This window comes from Ictidomys tridecemlineatus, chromosome 7 (genome assembly GCF_052094955.1).
Source record: "Ictidomys tridecemlineatus isolate mIctTri1 chromosome 7, mIctTri1.hap1, whole genome shotgun sequence".
NCBI classification, from domain to species: domain Eukaryota; kingdom Metazoa; phylum Chordata; class Mammalia; order Rodentia; family Sciuridae; genus Ictidomys; species Ictidomys tridecemlineatus.
Genome location: NC_135483.1, coordinates 108,603,934 through 108,625,794, shown reverse-complemented (window position 1 = coordinate 108,625,794; position 21,861 = coordinate 108,603,934). Strand labels below are relative to the sequence as shown.

General features: G+C 36.8%; 1 protein-coding gene across 1 annotated transcript in view; it reads left to right on the top strand.

Moving 5' to 3' along the window:
- Mcm6 (minichromosome maintenance complex component 6) overlaps positions 1 to 21,861 on the top strand; it is a 44,431-nt gene that overhangs the window by 11,897 nt on the left and 10,673 nt on the right. Inside the window, exons 5-13 of the mRNA XM_005315838.4 lie at positions 2,496 to 2,661; positions 2,920 to 3,065; positions 4,252 to 4,402; positions 8,646 to 8,787; positions 11,654 to 11,795; positions 12,513 to 12,620; positions 13,595 to 13,750; positions 15,100 to 15,228; positions 19,849 to 20,010. Of these exons, the coding sequence (XP_005315895.1) occupies positions 2,496 to 2,661; positions 2,920 to 3,065; positions 4,252 to 4,402; positions 8,646 to 8,787; positions 11,654 to 11,795; positions 12,513 to 12,620; positions 13,595 to 13,750; positions 15,100 to 15,228; positions 19,849 to 20,010 (1,302 nt within the window). The remainder of the gene's footprint in view (positions 1 to 2,495; positions 2,662 to 2,919; positions 3,066 to 4,251; positions 4,403 to 8,645; positions 8,788 to 11,653; positions 11,796 to 12,512; positions 12,621 to 13,594; positions 13,751 to 15,099; positions 15,229 to 19,848; positions 20,011 to 21,861) is intronic.

The following is a 21,861-nucleotide window of genomic DNA, read 5'->3' as shown; positions in this document are numbered from 1 at the left end:
GATTTTTACATTTTAGACTGAGAAGTTTAGGTCTGTGTTGCTAGGGATTGAAGCCAGTGCCGTGCACATGATAGGCAAGTGTTGTGCCATTGAATTAGGTCCCTATCCCCTAGGTCTATCCTTTTTTTTTTTTTTAATATCTTTATTTATTTACTTATTCATTTTTATGTGGTGCTGAGGATAGAAGCCAGGGTCTCACACCTGTGAGGCAAGTGCTTTACCACTTAGCTACAGTCTCAGCCCTCCCCTAGGTCTATCTTGATAAGCAGTGTGAACATATTTTGTTGTGGATGTGGGGGAAGGTATGTGTTTTGGGTGATTTTGTTTGTTTGTTTACATGGACACAATATCTTTGTTTTTTGTTTGTTTGTTTGTTTGTTTGATGTGCTGAGGATTGAACCCAGTGCCTCACGTGTCAGGCAAGCGCTTTGCCACTGAGCCACAACCCCAGCCCTATGTTTTTGGTTTCTTAACGAAGCTTAATGGGACAGTGGTATATGATATTTAACAGAAACTAGTAGATAGTTGTCTGGGTAAGAGGTGATGGATGATAATAAGAATGAAGACAAAATCTCAGCATCGTTTATGCAATATGGAATATGGAAAAAAAAGTTACAGCAGCTCAAGAATGGAGAATGGGACTGGAGATGTGGCTCAAGCGGTAACACGCTTGCCTGGCATGCGCGGGGCGCTGGGTTTAATCCTCAGCACAACATAAAATAAAGATGTTGTGTCCACTGAAAACTGAAAAATAAATATTAAAAAATATTCTTTCTCTCTTCCCCCCTCCCTCCCTCCCTCTCTCCCCCTCTCTCTCCTCCTCTCTGTAAAAAAAAAAAAAAAAAAAGAATGGAGAATGATCAGAGTAAAATAATTAATAATAAGGAGTTTTTTGTTTGTTTATTCAATTAGTTTTTAGTCCTTAGTTTTCTTATGTTAACCTGAAAGTTTATAAGAAGCATATGTTCTACATCAGCTTTGGGTAAGAGGTGCTTTATAGTTTTTAAAGATGATATAACAATCAAAGTATGAATCTAGGTTGGGTGTTGGTTTGCGGGGTGGGGGGAACCTCAACTGTAAATACAGGATATTTTGATAATTGGAAACAATTGAAGATGGACTGGATAAGAGGAGATAGTATGTAATTTTATGGAATTAAGTACTATTAATTCTCTGGGTTGTGTTAATGGTAGTATGGCTATATAGGAGATTGTCTTTATTCTCAAGAGATGAATGCTAAAATATTTAGCCTTGAAGTTATTTGATGTTTATAACTTTCAAATATTATAATTGAAAATATGTATAGCTACATAGGTAATGGGTTGAAGTAGAGGATATAAAAGTATATTGGAACATGCTTATAATCCCAGTGACTCAGGAGGCTGATGCAGGAGAAGCACAAATTTGAGGCCAGCCTCAGCAAATTTATTGAGGCCCTAATAATCAACTTAGTGAGAAGAGCTAGTAATGTGGCTCAGTGGTTGAGCACCCCTGGGTTCAATCCCTGTTACCAAAAATAGAAGTATATTGGAAAGTTTTCATAAAATTCCTTTGCAAAGTTTTAGGGAGAAGATGAATCAGAACAGAGTCAGGGGGCGCATTGTATTGGATATTGAATCTGGGCGTGCTCTCCCACTCATATACATCCCCAGCCCTTTTTATTTTTTCATTTTTTTGAGACAGGATCTTGCTAAGATGCTGAGGTGGGCTTTCCAATTTGGAATTCTCCTGTCATGGCTTCCTGAGTAGCTAGTATTAACAGGCGTGTACCACTGCATGCATCTGATAGTCATTTTGAACAGGGAAATTTTGAGGGTGATTGAACTCGGGGCACCCAACCACTGAGCCACATCCCCAGCCCTATTTTGTATTTTATTTAGAGACAGGGTCTCACTGAGATGCTTAGCGCCTTGCCCTTGCCAAGGCTGGCTTTGAACTCACAATCCTCCTGAGCTGTTGGAATTACAGGCGTGTGTCACTGTACCCGGTAGAAATATTTTTTAATAAAAATGTGTTTGTCTTTTTAAATTTTATTTAAAGTGCTGGGGTTGAACCCAGGGCCTTGTGCATGCATGGCAGGTGCTTTACCAACTGAAGGATATCCCCAGCCTTTTTATTTTTAAAATGTCTCTTTAGTTGTGGATGGACACTAATACTTTTTTTTTTTTTTTTTTTTTTGTGGTGCTGAGGATCAAACCCAGTGCCTCATACATGCTAGGCAAGCACTCTACCACTGAGCTATAAATTCAGCCCCTAAATATTTGTCTTTCAAGGAATTTTTAGTAAGGATAATCCAAAGAATTTTAGGGTAGAATTTTTGGTTTTGGTTTCTTTGTTTTTGGATAGAGAATTTTAAAGTGAAAGTTGGGACATGTCAAAAGTCCACAAAGAGTAAGATCATTTAGAATTCTGCCAGTGTTTGTGTCATTAACTTTAGATTACATGGTGCATGAAAGGGATCTCTTCTCATTCTTGGCTGTTTACTTTTGTTATAGGTTCGTATTCAGGAGACTCAAGCTGAGCTTCCCCGAGGAAGTATCCCCCGCAGTTTAGAAGTAATCTTGAGGGCTGAAGCTGTGGAGTCAGCTCAAGCTGGTGACAAATGTGACTTTACGGGGACACTGATTGTCGTGCCTGATGTCTCCAAGCTTAGCACACCAGGTGGTAATCTATGGCTCAAATTTAACAAATTCTTGGTTACCTGAACTGCAAGGTATTCAACTTCTCTTCTTTTTGGCTGCCAATCAAAGGAGAAACAAGAAAGTGTGATGAGAATAAAAAATTGATTTTCCTACAATATTGGCTATTCTGAATGTTTCCAAAGTTTAAAAGAAAATCATATTTATATCTGATTTATATGAGCAGTATTAGTTCCCAGCACCAATAGTATTTGAAATGGCCTATCATTTAATCTTTCAGGAGCACGTGCAGAAACGAATTCCCGTGTCAGTGGTGTTGATGGATATGAGACAGAAGGCATTCGAGGGCTCCGGGCCCTTGGTGTTAGGGACCTGTCCTATAGGCTGGTCTTTCTTGCCTGTTTTGTTGCACCAACTAACCCAAGGGTGAGTCTTTTTTGCATGTTGGAGATTGAACCCAGGGTCTTGCTAGGTAAATGCTCTTAACACTGAGCTACATCCCTCATGGTGAATCTTAATAAAATGCCAGAGCTTGACAAAGAGCTCGCTTGAGGCTGCTGCAATTTAATATGCTTCTAAAACATCTGAGTTATCTAGTCAGTATAAAAGTCTAAAGGGTTGGGTTGATGTTGATTCTTCAGTATTAAAACCAAATCTTTTCGGGGCTGGGGATGTGGTTCAAGTGGTAACACGCTCACCTGGCATGCGATGGGTGCTGGGTTCAATCCTCAGCACCACATAAAGGTAAAATAAAGATGTTGTGTCCATCGAAAACTGAAAAATAAATATTAAAAAAAATCTTTTCATGTCTTTCTGACCTTGAGGAGAAGCCTTATTGTTTTCATACATTTTGAGGGTAATGGCATGTATTATCCATGTTTTTTATTTTGTGTAAGTATTATAGTTCCTCTGACGTGCTCCCTGGAGAATGTACTGATAAAAAGACTTACTAACCTGGGAAATAAAGTAAATTGCTATTTCTGAGAGTGGTGGATTACTGGCAGTATTATTTAGTTAATTCTGTGTCTTGAAAGAGAAACGAGTTTGGGAAAAATAGTCCAGTCCAAAAAAGAATAGGAAAATAATCTAGTACTGAAAAAGAAAAAAGAACATAATCTTTGATTTTCTTTTTCATATCAGAGATTAACATTCAACTATGTCTCATCTCTTGAGCATCCAGATACATTTATAGAGGGCTATAAAACAATTGTGGTAGCTTTTTTTGTTTCGACTCACTTGACAAATGTCAACTTAAGTAGTTTCATTAACTGAAGCTTACTAGTGAGGGAGTTTTTGTGCTGCTGGGGATGAAACCTCATACTTGGTAAGTACTCCATCGCTGAGCTACATCCTAGCTTTATTTAATTTTAATTCTTGGGCTGTACTCCAATTTGCAATCCTCCTGCCTCCGCCTCCCAAATAGCTGGGATTACAGATGTGTGCCACTGTGCCCACCTTGATTTTTGCTTTTTTTTTCCTTCAAACCTTTCTATTTGATAAATTGTGAATTTGACCTTCTGAGCTATATTTTGCTTGTAGTAGTTTGTTTTCCTTATCATTGTTTTGGCCACTTCTATACTAATATATTTTCCCTTTTTTTTCTCCACCTTAGTTTGGAGGGAAAGAGCTCAGAGATGAGGAACAGACAGCTGAGAGTATTAAGAACCAAATGACTGTGAAAGAGTGGGAGAAAGTGTTTGAAATGAGTCAAGATAAAAATCTATATCACAATCTTTGTACCAGCTTGTTTCCTACTATACATGGTAAGAGTTATATCTATTTGTGCACAAACTTGAAATCTAACTAATTATTACAAAGAGTAGCATTTAATTTTTTAAAGTGCATAGATCAGAAGATAAAGGTTTCTAGTGGGCTTAGAACGGGTTATTTACAAAAGGACAAATACAATTTCACTACGTGAGGTCTAGACATTCTAGAAGTAGGCAAATTCATAGAGAAAAAGTGGAATAGAAATTATCAGGGGCTGGGGGCACGTGGGAAATGAAGAGTTTTTCAAAGAACAGAGTTTCTATTTGGGATCATGAAAAAAATTCTGGTAAGTTATTCAAATAAAGTATTTAATGCCGGGCTGGGGATGTGGCTCAAGCGGTAGCGTGCTCACCTGGCATGCGTGCGGCTGAGTTCGATCCTCAGCACTATATACAAACAAAGATGTTGTGTCCGCCGAAAACTAAAAAATAAATATTAAAATTCTCTCAAAAAAAATAAACATGTATAAAAAAAAGTATCTAATGCCCTTGAACTATATACTTAAGTGGTTACAATGGTAAATTTTATGTATATTTTGCCACAATTTTAAAAGAAAATCAATTTTTTCTGGCCTTATGGCCAAACTGCTATATTCCAATACATTAGACTAATCTGGGCTTGCTTTACTAAAATTTTCATACATTTCATGAAATTTCATGATGCTTTTGGTTACTTGTATTATCTATGCTTTTGGCAGTTTTCTTTTGTGTTTTTCTGGCTCTTAATTGCTAGCTGTCACCGTTAGTCATTATATCCCCTTCTTGTGTTGAAGGACATGAATAAATTTGGGGGCCTGAAGTTTTACCCTTGAATTAGTCTATCCCTGCCTTCCATATAAGGTTGGGGTTATGGAAAGAACTGCTGAAATTATGGGTATTTCTCTTAGGTATAGGTGTAACCTTTTTTTTTTTCCTGTTTAATCAGTGGAACAATTGAATCCTTTTATGTTAATTCTTCATGGATTTTAGAGTATCCTCTCAAATGGAGTGGGTGTCACCATTTTTGGGTTGCTTCCTTCCTCCAATAAGTAATCTCTTGTTATAAAACTCAAATTTAGTGAGTTAAAACAGTACTTGTTCATGGGTCAAGAATCTGGGAGCACCTTAGCTGGGTGACGCTACTTCAGGGTCTTTCATCATGAAATTGCAGTTAAGATGTCAGCAGGTGGGCTGGGGATGTAGCTCAGTTGGTAGAGTGCTTGCCTTACATGTACAAAGCCCTGGGTTCAATCCTCAGCACCACCAAAAAAAAAAAAGATGTCAGCAGGGCCTGCAATCATTGACTAGGGCTGGAGGTGCCACTTAACAAGGGGGCTCACTCAGATGGCTTCCAGTTAATGCTAATTGTTAACTGGCCATGTCAGTTCCTTCCCATGTGAATCTTCCCAGTAGGGCTGTTTTGACTATCTTCACAGCACAGCAGCTTGCTTCTTCCAGAGCACATGGTCCAAGAGAGTAAAGCAAGGAGGAAGCAAAATGCCACCAGAAGTTCCAAACTTTTACTTCCACCATAAGAATTTGTTAAACTAAGTTCATCCCCTACTCAGAGGAAGGTGAATTGGATTCCATCTCTTTTAATGAGGTGTGTCAAAGAATTTGTGATGTGTTTAAAACTACCACATCCTCAGCACATTTTCTTCCATATAAGTCACAGAAGTAAGTTCATGGAATGGATTTTCCCCTCTGTACTGAGAATTGGAATCACCTACAGATGCACCCCAGCCCCGATCATGGTCCCCAAGGACTCACTAAATTGTGAGGCTCAACTCAACTTTCTTCCTGGGATTATAGGTGTGAACCACAGTGTCCAGCCTGGGGGATGGATTTTTAATTTTCTATTTTTATGGAATGATTTATGTAAATTTGCATAGCATTTAATTGGTGGAGTTCAAGTTTAGAAGTGGTTGAAAATTATACTCAGCATCTTATAGGTGATGATAAAAGTAATGTCTTAAAACTCTTAATGGACTGATCGCATTTCTTCCATGAAGTGTCCAGTTCCTTTGCCCATTTATTGATTGGGGTTTTTGGGGGGGGTTTGGTGTTTTTTTGCGTTCTTTATAATCCTAGAGATTTAATAGTTCAGGTGGCAAAAATTTTTTCCCATTCTGTAGGCTCTCTTCACGGTCTTGCTTCCTTTGCTGTGAAGAAGCTTTTTAGTTCGATATCATCTCATTTATTGATTCCTGTTTTTACTTTTTGTGCTTTAAGTGTCTTGTTGAGGAATTCAGTTCCCAAGACAACATGATGGAGATTTGGGCCTCCTTTTTCTTCTAGTAGGGTGCAGGGTCTCTGGTCTAATGTCTAAGTCCACTTTGAATTTTGTGCAGGGTGAGAGATAGGGGTCTAATTTTATTTTGTTACATATGGATTTCCAGTTTTCCCAGCACCATTTGTTGAAGAGGCTATCTTTTCTCCAATGCTTATTTATAGCATCTTTGTGTCTAGTATGAGATAACTGTATTTATGTGAGTTTGTCTCTGTGTCTTCTATTCTGTATCGTTAGTTTTCATGTCTGTTTTGGTACCAATACATGCTATTTTTGTTACTATAGCTTTTTAGTGTAATTTAAATTCTGGTATTTTGATGTCTCCTGCTTCACTTTTCTCTGAGAGCATTGCTTTGATTATTCTGGCCTCTTGTTTTTCCAAATGAATTTCATGACTGCTTTTCTATTTCTATGAAGAAATCATTAGAACCTTAATAGGAATTGCATTAAATTGTATAGTTTTTGATAGTGTGGCCATTTTGACAATATTAATTCTGCTTATCCAAGAACATGGGAGATTTCTTTCTTTAGTGTTTCGTAGTTTTCATTGTAGAGGTCTTTCGCCTCTCTCATTAGATTGATTTCCCGTTATTTATTTTTTTATTTTTTATTTTTTTGAGGCTATTGTGAATGGGAAAGTTTTCCTAATTTCTCTTTCAGTGGATTCTTCACTGATGTATAGGAATGCAGTTGATTTTGGGGGGTGTAAATTTTATATCCTGCTACTTTGCTGAATTCATTTATGAGTTCTAGAAGTTTTCTGGAGTTTTGGGGGTCTTCTAAATATATGAAAACATGTTCAACATCCCTAGCAATTAGAGAAATGCAAATTAAAACTACACTGAGATTTCATCGCACTCTAGTCAGAATGGCAACTATCTAGAATACAAGTAACAATAAATGTTAGTGAAGATATGGGGAAAAAAGTACACTCATAAAGTGCTGGTGGGATTGCAAATTGATGCAATCACTCTGGAAAGCAGTATGGAGATTTCTCAGAAAACTTGGAAAGGAACCATCATTTGACCCAGTTGTTTCACTCCTCAGCATATACCCAAAGGACTTAAAATCAGCATACTACAGTGACGCAGCCACATCGTTTATAGCAGCTCAGTTCACGATAGCTAAGCTATGGAACCATCATAGGTGCTCTTCTATTACTCAGCCATAAAGAAAAATGAAATTATGACATTTGCTGGTAAATGAATGGAACTGTAGACTATCATGCTAAGTGATAAGCCAGACCCAAAAAATCAAAGACCGAATTTTCTCTCTGATATGTGGGTGCTAACTTACAATAGGTGGAAGGGGTGGGGTGGACAGGGAGGAATGGGGGGAAGAAAGGAGGGATGGGAATAGAAAGTAGAATGACTCAGACATTACTTTCCTTTGTTCATATATGAATACAAGACCATTATAACTCCACATTATGTACAACCACAAGAATGGGTGGGAAGTTATACTCCATGTATGTATGATATGTCAAGATACTTTCTACTGTCACGTATAACTAATAAGAACAAATGAAAAATTAACAAAACCTCCTAATGGAACTGAAGAGCTCCCATTAGAAAGAACCAACAAATGGACTGGAGGTGTCTCTCAGTGGTCGAGTGCTTGCTCAGCATGCACAAGGCTCTGGGTTTAATCCCTAGCACCACCAAAAAACAATTAGTAAATGTGATGGACATAGTTCATTTGTGGATAGAGATCTTTAAGGGTTAAGAGATAGGAAAGGCTCTTAGGATTGTGAGCAGGGGCACCTAAGACATTATGAGAAGATATTGGAACAATTGGCTAGATAAGTCCACAAAGCAAGAACCAAGATCAGAAGCCAGGTAGTTTTACCTGTTTTGCTTAACATCAGGTGTTTCTGCCCTTTGGTTGGTAAATGCTTTTAGTTTTCTTTGGAATATTTGCCTTTATGTCAAAAAAATGAATTTTTTATCTAACTACTTTTCATTTTAGGCAATGATGAAGTAAAACGTGGTGTCCTGCTGATGCTTTTTGGTGGTGTTCCAAAGACAACAGGAGAAGGGACCTCTCTTCGAGGGGACATAAATGTCTGCATTGTTGGTGATCCAAGCACAGCCAAGAGCCAATTTCTGAAGTAAGTTTTGCCTGAAGTAGTACAGGAAAAACTTCATGTAGTTCCAGCCTTACTGTGCTACCAAGAATACAATCAGTATGAATATGATGAGTGTAAATTATCACTCTTGCATATATAACACTCATAAATTAAATACTATTAAATTAATTCTTTAAATAGGATATAACATTTTATAGTTTTTTGAAATATGGAAAAATTGCCTATAATCCTACATAGAACTTTTTTTTTTTTTTAAGAGAGAGAGAGAATTTTTAATATTTATTTTTTGGTTCTCGGCGTACACAACATCTTTGTTGGTATGTGGTGCTGAGGATCGAACCCGGGCCGCACGCATGCCAGACAAGCACGCTACCACTTGAGCCACATCCCCAGCCCTACATAGAACTCTTAATCTTTCTATATTTTTGTATAAATGATCTTTGTATAAACTTTTTTAATATGTAAATTTTTATTTATGTATATGAGTGGTTTATGCATTGTATTTTGTTTATTCATTCACTAGTGGACGTTTCAGTTTTGTCTATCCTCTGGCTATTGTAAATAATGCTTCAGTAAAGTTGGTATACAGAGTATCTGAGTCTCTGCTTTTAGTTGTTCAGGTAGTTTTAAGCTTTTAAATTTAGGTCTTCAGTTTATTTTTTTATTTTTATTTCTTTTTTGGTGGAGCAGGGGATTGAACCCAGGTACTTGTGCATGCTAGGCAAGCACTCTACCAACTGAGCTTTATCTCCAGCCCCAGGTCTTTACATTTTGAATTGATTTTTATATAAGGCATAATGATGTCCAGTTTTTTTCTTTTATACATAGATATCCAGTTGTTCTAACACCAAGACTGTTCTTTCCCTATTGAATTGTTTTGGCAATCTTAACAGAAAATCAACTAACCATAAATGTAAAGTCTGTTTCATTTATAGTCCATTAATTTCTCTAAGGCCAATGCTATGCTGTTTTGACTACAGCATCTTGGTTATAAGTTGTGAAATTGAGAAGTGTGACTCTTCCAATTCTGTTCTTTTTCTATGTTGTTTTAGCTTATTCTGGGGCTTCTGAGTTTCCACATGAATTTTAGGATCAGCCTCTCAGTTTCTACAGAGAAGCCAACTGGGATCCTGGTAGTAATTGCTACCAGGCAATGATGACGTAAAATGAGGTGCCCTACTAATGCTTTTTTGGTGGTGTTCCACCAAATTGAATTCATAGATCAATTGAGAGTGCACTGCGGGTTGGGCATGGTGGCACATGCCTGTAATCGCAGCATCAGGAGTCTGACGAAGAAGGATTGCAAGTTCAAAGCCAGCCTCAGCAAAAGCAAGGTGCTAAACAACTCAGTGAGACCCTGTCTCTAAATAAAATGCAAAATAGGACTGGGGATGTGGCTCGGTAGTTGAATGCCACTGAGTTCAATCCCCAGTGCCCACCTCCCCCAAAATGCATTGGGATGGGGTGAGGAGGCTACTGGGAATTGAACCCAGACCACTCTATTATTGAGCTGTGTCCCCTCTTTTTTTTTTTTTTTTTTTTTTTATTATTATTAATCTTGAGACAGGATCTTGCTGAATTGCTGAGATTGACCTCAAACCTGCAATTCTCCTGCCTGACCCTCTTGAGTAGCTGGGATTACAGGCATACACTACTCTAGCTGTACTATATTAACATTTCAACAACATTGAGTCCAATTCATGAATATGGAATATCTATTAACAGTACTTTTTAGTATTCAGAGTGGAAGTTTGCACTTTCATTGAATTTATTCCAGAGTAGTTTTTCTTCTTGATGCCATTAGAAATAAAAATTATTTTATTTTGGGTCTTTCACTGCAAGTTCAGAGAAGGTTAGTGGTGGTGGTGATGGTAGTGGTTGATTTTGTTTGCCAGGGATTGAACTCAAAGGCACTTAACCACTGAGCCATGCCCCCAGCCCATTTTATTTTTTTGAGACAGGGTCTCACTAGGTTGCTTACAGCCCTATTAAGTTGCTGAGGCTGGCTTCAAACTTGCAATCCTCCTGCCTCAGCCTTCCAAGCTGCTGGGATTACAGATGTGAGCCACCGTGCCTGGCCTATCATATATCTACAAAATAATGATGAGTGGAAAATTTCTCCTTTCCAGTTTGGATACCTTTTTTCTTGCCTAATTTCCCTTGCTAGATTCTTTATTATAATGTTAAATAGAAGTGACGTAGAAGTAGACATCTTTGTCTGAGTTCTTATTCCTGACCTTAGGCCAAAGCAGTCAGCCTTTAGCCTTTAAACATAATGTTAACTGTGGGGTTTTATAGATGCTGTTTATCAGATTAAAGAAAAATCCTTTAACAGGTTTAGGGCATAGCATATTTGTTTTCAGTTGTTAAAGTAATTGAACTTCTGGAATAAATCTCACATCTAGTTTTGTCTTGTATTTTGTTTTTATTGCAAATCTTGTAATAGAACATTGTTGCCAAATTGTCAAAACTTTTTTATTTTCCATTTCACAGGATTGGTTTTAAATGCACTTAAAAAGTCAAAGAATATAAGGTTTCCCATTCAGTTTGTGGCATGTCTTGTCTTTTTTGGGGGGGGGGGTACTGGGGATTAGACCTAAACCCAGGGATGCTTAACCACTGACATACATCCCCACCACTTTATTTTTCATTTTGAGAAGGGGTCTCACTAAATTACAAGGCTGGCTTCAAACTGAGGCTTCCTGTCTCATCTTTCCAAGTTGCTGGGATTATCGGCATAAGCAACTGTTGTATGTCTATGAATTGCTTAAGCTTACTGCAACTCTCAGATGTTCTTCATTGACATAATCTGTCAGCTGATTTTCCTAGAAAGGGAATGTATGTGTTGTCACATTCTAATGAGTCTTTATATGATAACCTTGAACAGGCATGTGGAGGAGTTCAGCCCCAGAGCTGTCTACACCAGTGGCAAAGCATCCAGTGCTGCTGGCTTAACAGCAGCTGTTGTGAGAGATGAAGAATCTCATGAGTTTGTCATTGAGGCTGGAGCGTTGATGCTGGCTGATAATGTAAGATTTTTTTTTTTTCACTCTTTATATAAAGAAGTCAGATTACCTCCTTATCCTATCAGTAAGGACTTATAGTTTCTAGTAAAATAGATATCCTTTAAAAAAGTATTTTTAACATGTAGGTCAGTTAATTAATCTAGAATTAATTGCGATTATTTTCATTAATCAACACTTTCAAAGCTTTCCTAGAATGTGATAACCTGCTCTGAACATGTGTGAGTGCTGTGACTTGGCAGCTTTTTTTTTTCCTCCTCCTTTGCAGCTTGTGAGATTTTTATGAGTAGATCTCTACACAGGTGCATATTGCATTTTATGTATATTTGACATTGATCTGTTAGATTTATGAATACATGTAAATCGTAGCTATACATGTTTATATTCATTATATCTTACTTTCATTTTTCACTTCCCCGGCCTTTAAATCAATGCTGAGAGGGCCCTAGGGTGTATTGGTACTAAGGCTTACACAGTTTCACCGTTGCATAAAGTATCTTGATATTTTTAGGTTTGGTCTTAGTTTTTTGGGTGAATCAAGTGTTTTGGTCCTTCAAGCTCTGGGATCTGTCAAATTATTTTGCTTAAAAGAGGGAATTAAGAATGCTTATTTACCTACTTTCTACTTGTTTAGGAGAATGGAAAAGTCTCTGGTAGCAAATTGTGAGCTGGTTATTTTACACGCACAAGGCAGATTCTTATGCTAGATCTGTTTGGTTATAGGGTGTGTGCTGTATTGATGAATTTGATAAGATGGATGTGCGGGACCAAGTTGCTATTCATGAAGCTATGGAACAGCAAACCATATCCATCACTAAAGCAGGAGTGAAGGTATGTGTGTCCACTTCTGTTCCACTGCATCATTCCTTAACCCTGTAGATGAATGATAAAATTTAGTAATTCAACATGTAATGCTGTTCGTTAAAACGAAAAATAAAGTCCTAAGAACTAGTCATCCAAACTATAGATGTTGTTTAGGGTACTCTGTAAAAGTTTTGTTTTGACAGAAAGTAGAGGAAGTACTAGTAAAAAATTTTTAGTGTTTTACTTCAAAATTTTTATGAACAAAGCTTGTATATTTGATTAAACCATGCTTTTAATTATAACAAAAATAACCATTTTTCTAGTATCACCAATATAAAAAAAGATCAACAGATTATTTAAATAACCAATTATAGAATCTAAACTTTTTTTTAAAAGAGAATTTTTATAAGTATTTTTACTTGTGATATAATGTGAATGAAATGTAGGATTTTTTTTTTTTTTTGAGAGAGAGAACTTTTAATATTTATTTTTTAGTTTTCAGGGGCATAACATCTTTGTATGTGGTGCTGAGGATCAAACCCAGGGCCTCACCTGCCTTGGCAAGTGCTCTACCTCTGAGCCACAATCCCAGCCCTTGATTTATTATTATACTTTGGAATTCAGTTGATGGTACCATAGTTGGGTTCTTTACACTCTGGTAAAGTGACATGTAGGTCACGTTTAGTCTTTTTTGTATGACAGACAATATTGTTGTAAACATCCTTGAATACAGCTTCTTGTATCTTGATGTAAGATTATTGCTAACAAATTGCTGGCTTAAAGGATGTGCACATCACACCACCAGCAGAATGTAGGATGCCTGTTAGTTGCCCTGTCGTTTATCAGACTTTACTTTTTGATGATCTGATAAATAGAAAATGGTTGCTTATTATTTTGGCTTGCTTATTTAGTTAATTATGAGGGTGATTGGGCTTTTTGTTATGTTTGTTGGCTATTTCAGGTTTCTTTGTAAATCTCACAATTCTTTCTTTTGTTGTCAGGCTACTCTAAACGCCAGGACATCCATTTTGGCAGCTGCAAACCCAATCAGTGGACACTATGACAGGTCAAAGTCATTGAAACAGAATATAAATCTGTCAGCTCCAATTATGTCCCGATTTGATCTCTTCTTTATCCTGGTGGACGAATGTAATGAGGTAACCATGTGAGCTCTTGCTCTTAGCTTCCATTTTTATTTCTAGTTTGAATAATTCAGTGAGACAAGGCTGAAAGATAGCTGCCCAACAGCTAGTGCATGCATGTGCATTGACCCTTCATTTTCCTCAGGGTGTCATGGGCTTAGACAAAGGATTTAGTAATAATTTCCTATATTAAGGTATATCAAGTTTTTTGGTTTGTTACTTCTTTAAAATTTTCACGAGAAAAAAATATATCACAGTTGACTCCCAAACCACAATAAAATTTCTATACAAATTTTTTGTTTCAGCTGGGTGCAGTGGCACATGTCTATAATCCTCACAACTCAGGAGACTGATGAGGGAGGATCTCAAGGCCAGTCTTGGCAATTTAGCCAGACCCTGTCTCAAAATACAAAACATAAAGGGTTGGGGATATAGTAGCACTGGGTTTAAACCCCAATACAAACATATATATATATATAGAGAGAGTGTGTGTGTTTTGTTTTGTTGGTTGCTTTGATTTAGTTTTTCAGTCACTTTAAAAATAACTGGGATACTAAACAGATTTTCTTTTTCTAAATCATGAGTCATTTGTCTTCCTATTTCATTCCATCAACTTGTTAAATATATAATACTTTTGTCTATCTGATCATGTGATAGTTTAAGATTGAGTGAAATCCCTAGCACTCCCTCACAAAATTGAGTGAAAAATTCTAGACTTATTTGCACTGAGACTTAAATATTAATATTTAACATCTCAGAAGTGCACAAGTATAATATGTAGGAGCTATTATTAGAAGTTGTGCTTTTAATTGCTGAGCATGGAGGTCTTCCATTTCATTGAGCACATTGTATAATTCTTGATTCCAGTGGAACTTCAGAAATTATCTTTAATAAAATTTCATCATGTGAATGTTTAGAGGGCTTTTTTTTTCTTCACAAATGTATAGGTATATATAACCCTCAGATAATCAGGACTTGTTTCATTTTCATATATTTCTGTTTGTGCATGACTTATTAAATGAGTTTTGGGAACAGGGGAGATCAAGTTATAAGCCTTTAAACAGCTTATAGAATTGTAAGAAATAGTTTCCTCAGAAACTTGTTATGGGGGCTGGGGTTGTGGCTCAGTGGTATAGTGCTCGCCTAATGTGTGAGGCACTGGGTTTGATTCTCAGCACCAAATAAATAAATAAATAAATAAATAAATAAATATCCAATGACAACCAAAAAAATTTTAAAAACTTGTTATATAATACTTAAGTGGCATATTAAAGGTTGTTTTTAGCTCTGAAATTCTTATTGCCTAGGATAATCTGGAGTAGATAATGCTGTGACTGACAAGTGATTTTCTTGTTTTGAATTAGGTTACAGATTATGCCATTGCCAGGCGTATAGTAGACTTGCATTCAAGAATTGAGGAATCAATTGATCGTGTCTATTCCCTTGATGATATCAGGAGGTATCTTCTCTTTGCAAGACAGTTTAAACCCAAGGTAACTGCTCTTCTGTGCTAGGATAAAGCATAGAATGTATGTTATTAAAGTGAGATTAAAGCAAGTGGGTTATGGAAATTAACTAAATCTGTACTTGTTTTTTACATTTAAGTTTGAGAAGTTTTTTTTTTAATATTTATTTTTTTAGGTGTAGATGGACGCAACACAATGCCTTTATTTTTATGTGGTGCTGAGGATGGAACCTGGGTCCCGCCCATACTAGGCGAGTGCTCTACCGCTGAGCCACAATCCCAGCCCCGGAGTGTTTTCTTAAAAGCAATTTGTTTCTTTTAAAAGGGGATTTTTTTTTTTTTTTTGGTTAGGTACTAATAAAGATTCTTACCAGAAAAGAGTTTTGGAAAACCAAGTAACTGGATTCCTTTTATCACCAAGAATTTTTAAAATGTTTGCCTAAGAGTGCTTCCTTTGCATGCACAGGCCCTGGGTTCAATCTCCAGCACCAAAAAAAAGAAAAAGAAAACACTGGATTCCTCTAGGCTATTATGATGAATATGAAATACTGTTATAGTAATAGATGTAGTTCTATTGGATTGAATCTGTACTGGATCAAAGACCCTATTATGCATTTGTTTTTAAAAATAAAATCCATATATCAAAATGATACAAATAGGAAAGAAGTCGAACAATCCCCGTTTGCTAATGACATGATCCTATATCTAGAAAATCCACAAAACTCCAACAGAAGCTTATAAAATGAGTCTAGCAAGGTAGGAGGATACAAGATAAACACCCGTAAATCATAGTTTTCTTATACTTCTAATAGTGGTTCAGCTGAGGAAGAAATCAGGGAAACCATCCCATTTACAATAACCTCAAAACAAACCAACAAACAACAACAAAAAAACAAACTTGGGAATTAATCTAACCAAGGAGATAAAAGAATACAACAATGAAAATTATAGAACACTGAAGAAAGAAATTTGAAGAAGGCCTTAGAAAATGGAAAGACCTCCTGTGTTCTTGGATAGATGGAATTAATATTGTCAAAAGAACCATATGGGGCCCAGGGTTGTGGTTCAGTGGTAGAGTGCTTATAGAGTACATGTGAGGCACTGGGTTTGATCCCAGCACCACCTAAAAATAAAGGTATTATGTCCATCTACACAACTAAAAAATATTTTTAAAAAAGAACCATATGACTAAAAGCAATATGCAGATTTAATACAGTCCCCCATCCAAATGCCAATGAAATTCTTATTTGAAAAAAACAATTCTTAAATTTATGTGGAAGAGTAAGAGACCTAGAATAGCCAAAGCAATACTGAGCAAGAAAAGTGCTATGGGAATCATTACATTACCTGATCTGAAATTATATTAAAGAGTTGTACTAACAAAAACAGCATAGTGTTAACAATAAAATAGACATGAAGACAAATGGAACAGAATAGAAAACACAAAGACAAACCCACATACTTACAGCCATCTGATACTTGACAAAGGTACCAAAAATATATTTTTGAGAACATAGAGCCTTTTTAACAAATGGTGCTGGGAAAACTAAATAGCTATATGTAGGAAAATGAAACTAGATCTCTTTCTTTCTCTGCATAAAAGTCAAATTGAAGTGGATCAAAGATTTGAACTAGATCAGAAACCTTGCAACTATTAAAAGGAGAACCTAGGGGGTCTGGGGATGTGGCTCAAGCGGTAGCGCGCTCGCCTGGCATGTGTGTGGCCCGGGGTTCGATCCTCAGCATGACATACAAAGATGTTGTGTCCGCTGAAAATTAAAAGATAAAAAAAATAAATATTTTAAAAAAGAGAGAGAACATAGGTCAATACTCCATCATATGGGTGCTAGCACTAACTTTCTGAAGTCAACAAATAAACCAAGAATCAATAAGTGGGACACCATCAAATTAAAAAGCTTCTGTACAGTAAGGGAAAAAGATTGTGAAGAGAGAGCTTACAGAAAGAGAAAATCTTGGCCAGCTACTTTACTGATAGGGGATTCATATCCAGAATATATATAGAACTCAATACACACACACACACACTCTCATACACTCATTCTCTAACCAAATTAATAAATGGGAAAAATAACTAAAGAAGAATCACACCTGTAATCCTATCCCCTCAGGAGGCTGAGGCAGGAGGATCACCAGTTCAAAGCCAGCCTCAACGGTTTAGTGAGGGCCTGAACAATTTTACAAGACTCTGTTTCAAAAAAGGATTGGGTATGTGGCTCAGAGTAAGTGCCCTTGGGTTCAATCCCTAGTACCAAAAGAAAAAGAAACAAATAGGCAACAAATGCTCAGCATCTGTAGCAAATAAATAAATCAAAATGAAACTAAGATTTCATCTTATTCCAGTCAGAATGACAGTGATCATGAGGACAGATGCTGTGGGGGAATATACTTCCACATTTTTGGTGGGATGGCAGACAGGTACCACTTAAGCAGTGTGGGAATTCCTCAAAAAACTAGGAACACCACATGACCCAGCTATCCCAGTCTTCAGTATTTTCCTAAAAGAACTAAAATCAGTATGCTATAGCAATACAGCCATCTCAGTTTTTATAGCAGCATAATTTACAATAGCTATATTATGGAATCAACCCAGTTGCCTATCAGTAGATGAATGGGACCCTGAATGTGGCTCAGTAGTAAAGTGCTTGCCTGGCATGTATAGGGTCCTGGGTTTAATTCCCAGCATCATAAAATAATAAAAAAATTAAAAATAGATACGTGGGTTAAGAAATTGTGGTATGCATACATAGATAGTTTTTCTTTCTTGTGGGAGTATCAAGGATTGAACCCAGAGGCACTTAATCACGGAGCCACAACACCAGCCATTATTTGAAACAGGGTCTATCTATTTAAGTTGCTTATTAGAGCCTTACTACATTGCTGATATGGCTTTTTTCTTCTTCTTCTTTCTAAAAAGGGGGTGGGAGGGAAGGTTATTGCTTTTTTTTTTTTTTTTAGAGAGAATTTTTAATATTTATTTTTTAGTTTTTGGTGGACACAACATCTTTTTTGTGGTGTACGGGCTGCACACGTGACAGGTGGGCGCACTACTGCTTGAGCCACACCCCCAGCCCCTGATATGGCTTTGAAGTCACAGTAGTCCTGCATTAGCTTCCAAAGCCACTTGGATTATAAGTGTCTGCCATTGCTCCAGGGCTATTTTATTTTTTGAGATGGTCTCACTAACTTGTTTATGGCCTCAAACTTGCAATCTTCCTGACTTAGCCTCCTAAGTCACTGGAATTACAGATGTATACCTCTGTGTCTACCTTACACAATGAAATTCTTCTCGGCCATAAAAAAGAATGAAATTGTGACATTTGCTGGTAAATAGATGGAAATGGAGGACATCATACTAAGTGAAGTAAACCAGACTCAAAAATCCAAAGGTCAAATGTTTTCTTATATGTGGAAGCTAGAGTAACATAAAGGAAAGGAGGAAGAAAGGATAACATATCAAGAAGATATAGGGAAGACAAGTAATGTAGAAGGAGATCAAAGTGAGAGAATGGAGGGATGGGAAAGGGGAGGCAATGCAGAATTAATTTTTTAAAAATCATGTGTGCATATAAATAGGCCACAGGGAATTTCACTTTATGCGTAAGTAAAATGAACCAGTCAAATATAAATAGATGAGCTGGCCATAGTGGCACATGCCTGTAATCCCAGCAGCTTGGGGAGGTGGAGGCAGGAGGATCACTAGTTCAAAGCCAGCCTCAGCAATTTAGCGAGGCCCTAAACAACTCAGTGAGATCCTGTCTCTAAAAAAAATACAAAAAGGGCTGGGGTTGTGGCTCAGTAGTTAAGTGCCCTGAATTCAATCCCTGGTACTAAGAAGGAAAAAAATAAATAATTATATAGATCTGCAAAAGGAAATCTAGCTGAGTAGAGGAAGGAGAGAGGATAGGATGGAAAATAGGGGAGCATATATTATTTTTGTTGGGATGAACCCACCTATTGTGTATAACTGTAAAGCTTAATAAAAATAAGCAAATCTTCACAATGTGCATCTCTTATTGTTGCCATTTTCCTACAGTAAACTATGAAAAGGAAACATTTTGTTTTATTCTAGTTGAGGTTTTTACACTTGTCTGACTTTTAGAGAATTCTCTTTAGCTGTTTATTGTCTGTTACCTTCTCTTGATTATTCATGATATTGGGCTGGCTCTTATTCTCCCAGAGGAAATTCAGTTGTGTAAAACAAAGGGTTATGAGTGACTTGTGTGTAAAAAGTATGTTTTCCATGACTGTATCTTGGTTCCTATGTGACCCTGGCACACTTCTTTAATATGCTGAGTTCTTGCTTTAAAAAACGAAATTTGGATTGTAAATTTACTGAAATAGCTAATATATATTTATGTTGACTTCCTTTTTCCCCAAAAACAGCATGAGTTGATTGAGCCTCAAGGTAATCTGAGCATTAATTTGTTTAATGAGCTTTGACATCCAGAGATGTATAAGGTTTTATATCTTATTCTATTATAAATATCATTTAGAAATGGCCATTTGCTTAAATTCTAAGTCTGCTGTCTCCATGTTCTTAAAATTAGTATATGGAATTCAGAGGCCTCCTTGGCATTAGTTTCTGTAGTAATTCATTGTTGGTGACATCGTTGCTGTTTTAAAACAGATTTCCAAAGAATCAGAGGACTTCATTGTGGAACAGTATAAACGTCTCCGCCAAAGGGATGGTTCTGGAGTAACCAAGTCTTCATGGAGGATTACAGTGCGTCAGCTGGAGAGCATGATCCGTCTCTCTGAAGCTATGGCTCGGATGCACTGCTGTGATGAGGTATGAGTCACTTTGACATGATGAAAATTGAAATTAATTTCTTGGCTTATAGGCATATTTCTATCATTGGTATGATTCATCCTAGAATTATTTGCAGATTTATTTTTATGTAACTGCTACACGCTTACAGGATACATGACCATGAAAATTTTTTCTCTTTAAGAAGGTTGCTATCGAGCATTTATTAAACTCAAGTGGTTATATCAATATTAATGAGATAATCATAGATAATAGTGAGCTACCATTTATTCAGGAAAAATGTATTTTGACTCTACAGTGTGCTAGGACTCTGGGCTGAGGAAATAGGTATGATCATGTAATCTCTGGCCTCAAAAGAAATTCTTAGGTTTTTATAATATATGGGGATTGTTTTTCTTAGTTGGTGTTTTTTATTTTTTGGTACTGAGAGTTGAACTGGGCCTCATTCATGCTAAACATGAGTTATACCCCCAGCCCTATGGTCTTTTAAATCGTTCTTTGATCCCTGGATTCCATAGGAATATATTAGAGAGTGTTGAGAGGTAAAAAAATTTGTACCTTGGAAGGGTATTCAAGCCCCCCGTCTCTGCTTCAGCTGAAGTAGCCTTTATTTAATTTTTTATATTAGGTTAGATGTAAGATTTTGTTTGTTTATCAAAGGGGCTTGGATTTATTAAAAGTATATATATATATATTACATAGAAGAAAATGTACATCTTGGTGATTTTTTGTTTCCTTTTTTAACATGCATTCTTAATGACTGCTGAACATAAAAAACATTTCCATTCACAAATTCAAAGCCAGCCTCAGAAATTTATGGAGAGACCTAAGCAACTTAATAAGACCCTGTCTCAGAATAAAATATACAAAGGGCTGGGGCTGGGCACAGTGGCACACACCTATAATCCTGGCAGCTCTGGAGGTTGAGGCAGGAGGATTGTGAGATCAAAGCCAGCCTCAGCAATGGTGAAGTGCTAAGCAAATCAGTGAGACCCTGTCCCTAAATAAAATACAAAAAGGGCTAGGGATGTGGCTCAGTGGTTGAGTACCCGTAAGTTCAATCCCCAGTATCAAAAAAAAGAGAAAATCTATATTCCTGAAAGTTTCCTTATTTCCCTTTTCAGTCTTAACTTCCTCCACCCCCCTAATAATAATTTTTCAGACATCAGGCACTGTTTTTATCTTATAAATTGTTTTTCCTCCTTTTTTTTAGATTTTCTTGAGTTTGTTTGTTTGTTGGGGGGGTGGGCACTAAGGATTGAACCCAGGAGCATTTCATTGCAGTGTATCCCAAGTCCTTTTGGCTATTTTGATACAGTTGCTGAGGGTCTCCTAAGTTGCTGAGGCTGGTCTCAGACATGTAGTTCTCCTGCCTTGGCTTCCCATATCACTGGGATTTTAGATGTGTACCACCATACTGAACTAAGTTTTCAGATTTTCTGATGCATTATTTGACAAAGTACTTTCACATTAACTTTCTTAATAGTCTTTGCCCCACCAAATGTTTAATGTGTACCTTTGTGAAATAAAATATGAATTGAGAGCCCTAACTAGTGGGAGTGAGATATGCATTTAATTAAACCTGTAAGGAATGAAGGAATATATATTTTTTGAGAGGAGAATGTTATGATAGAACATTACAAACAAGAGTACAGAAGTCAGAAATCAATTATTTTATTCCTCAAGAAGAGGAGAGTTTGTGGAGGTGCTAGTATTTAAGTCTCATCCCTGAAGAGAGCAGAATTTCAAAATGAGTTCCAGAAAACTAATATGTGACTAGGCATGGTGTTGCATGCCTATAATTCCAGCAACTCCGAAGGCTGAGGCAGGAGAATCACAAGATCTAGCCAGCTTGGGCAACTTTTTGAGACT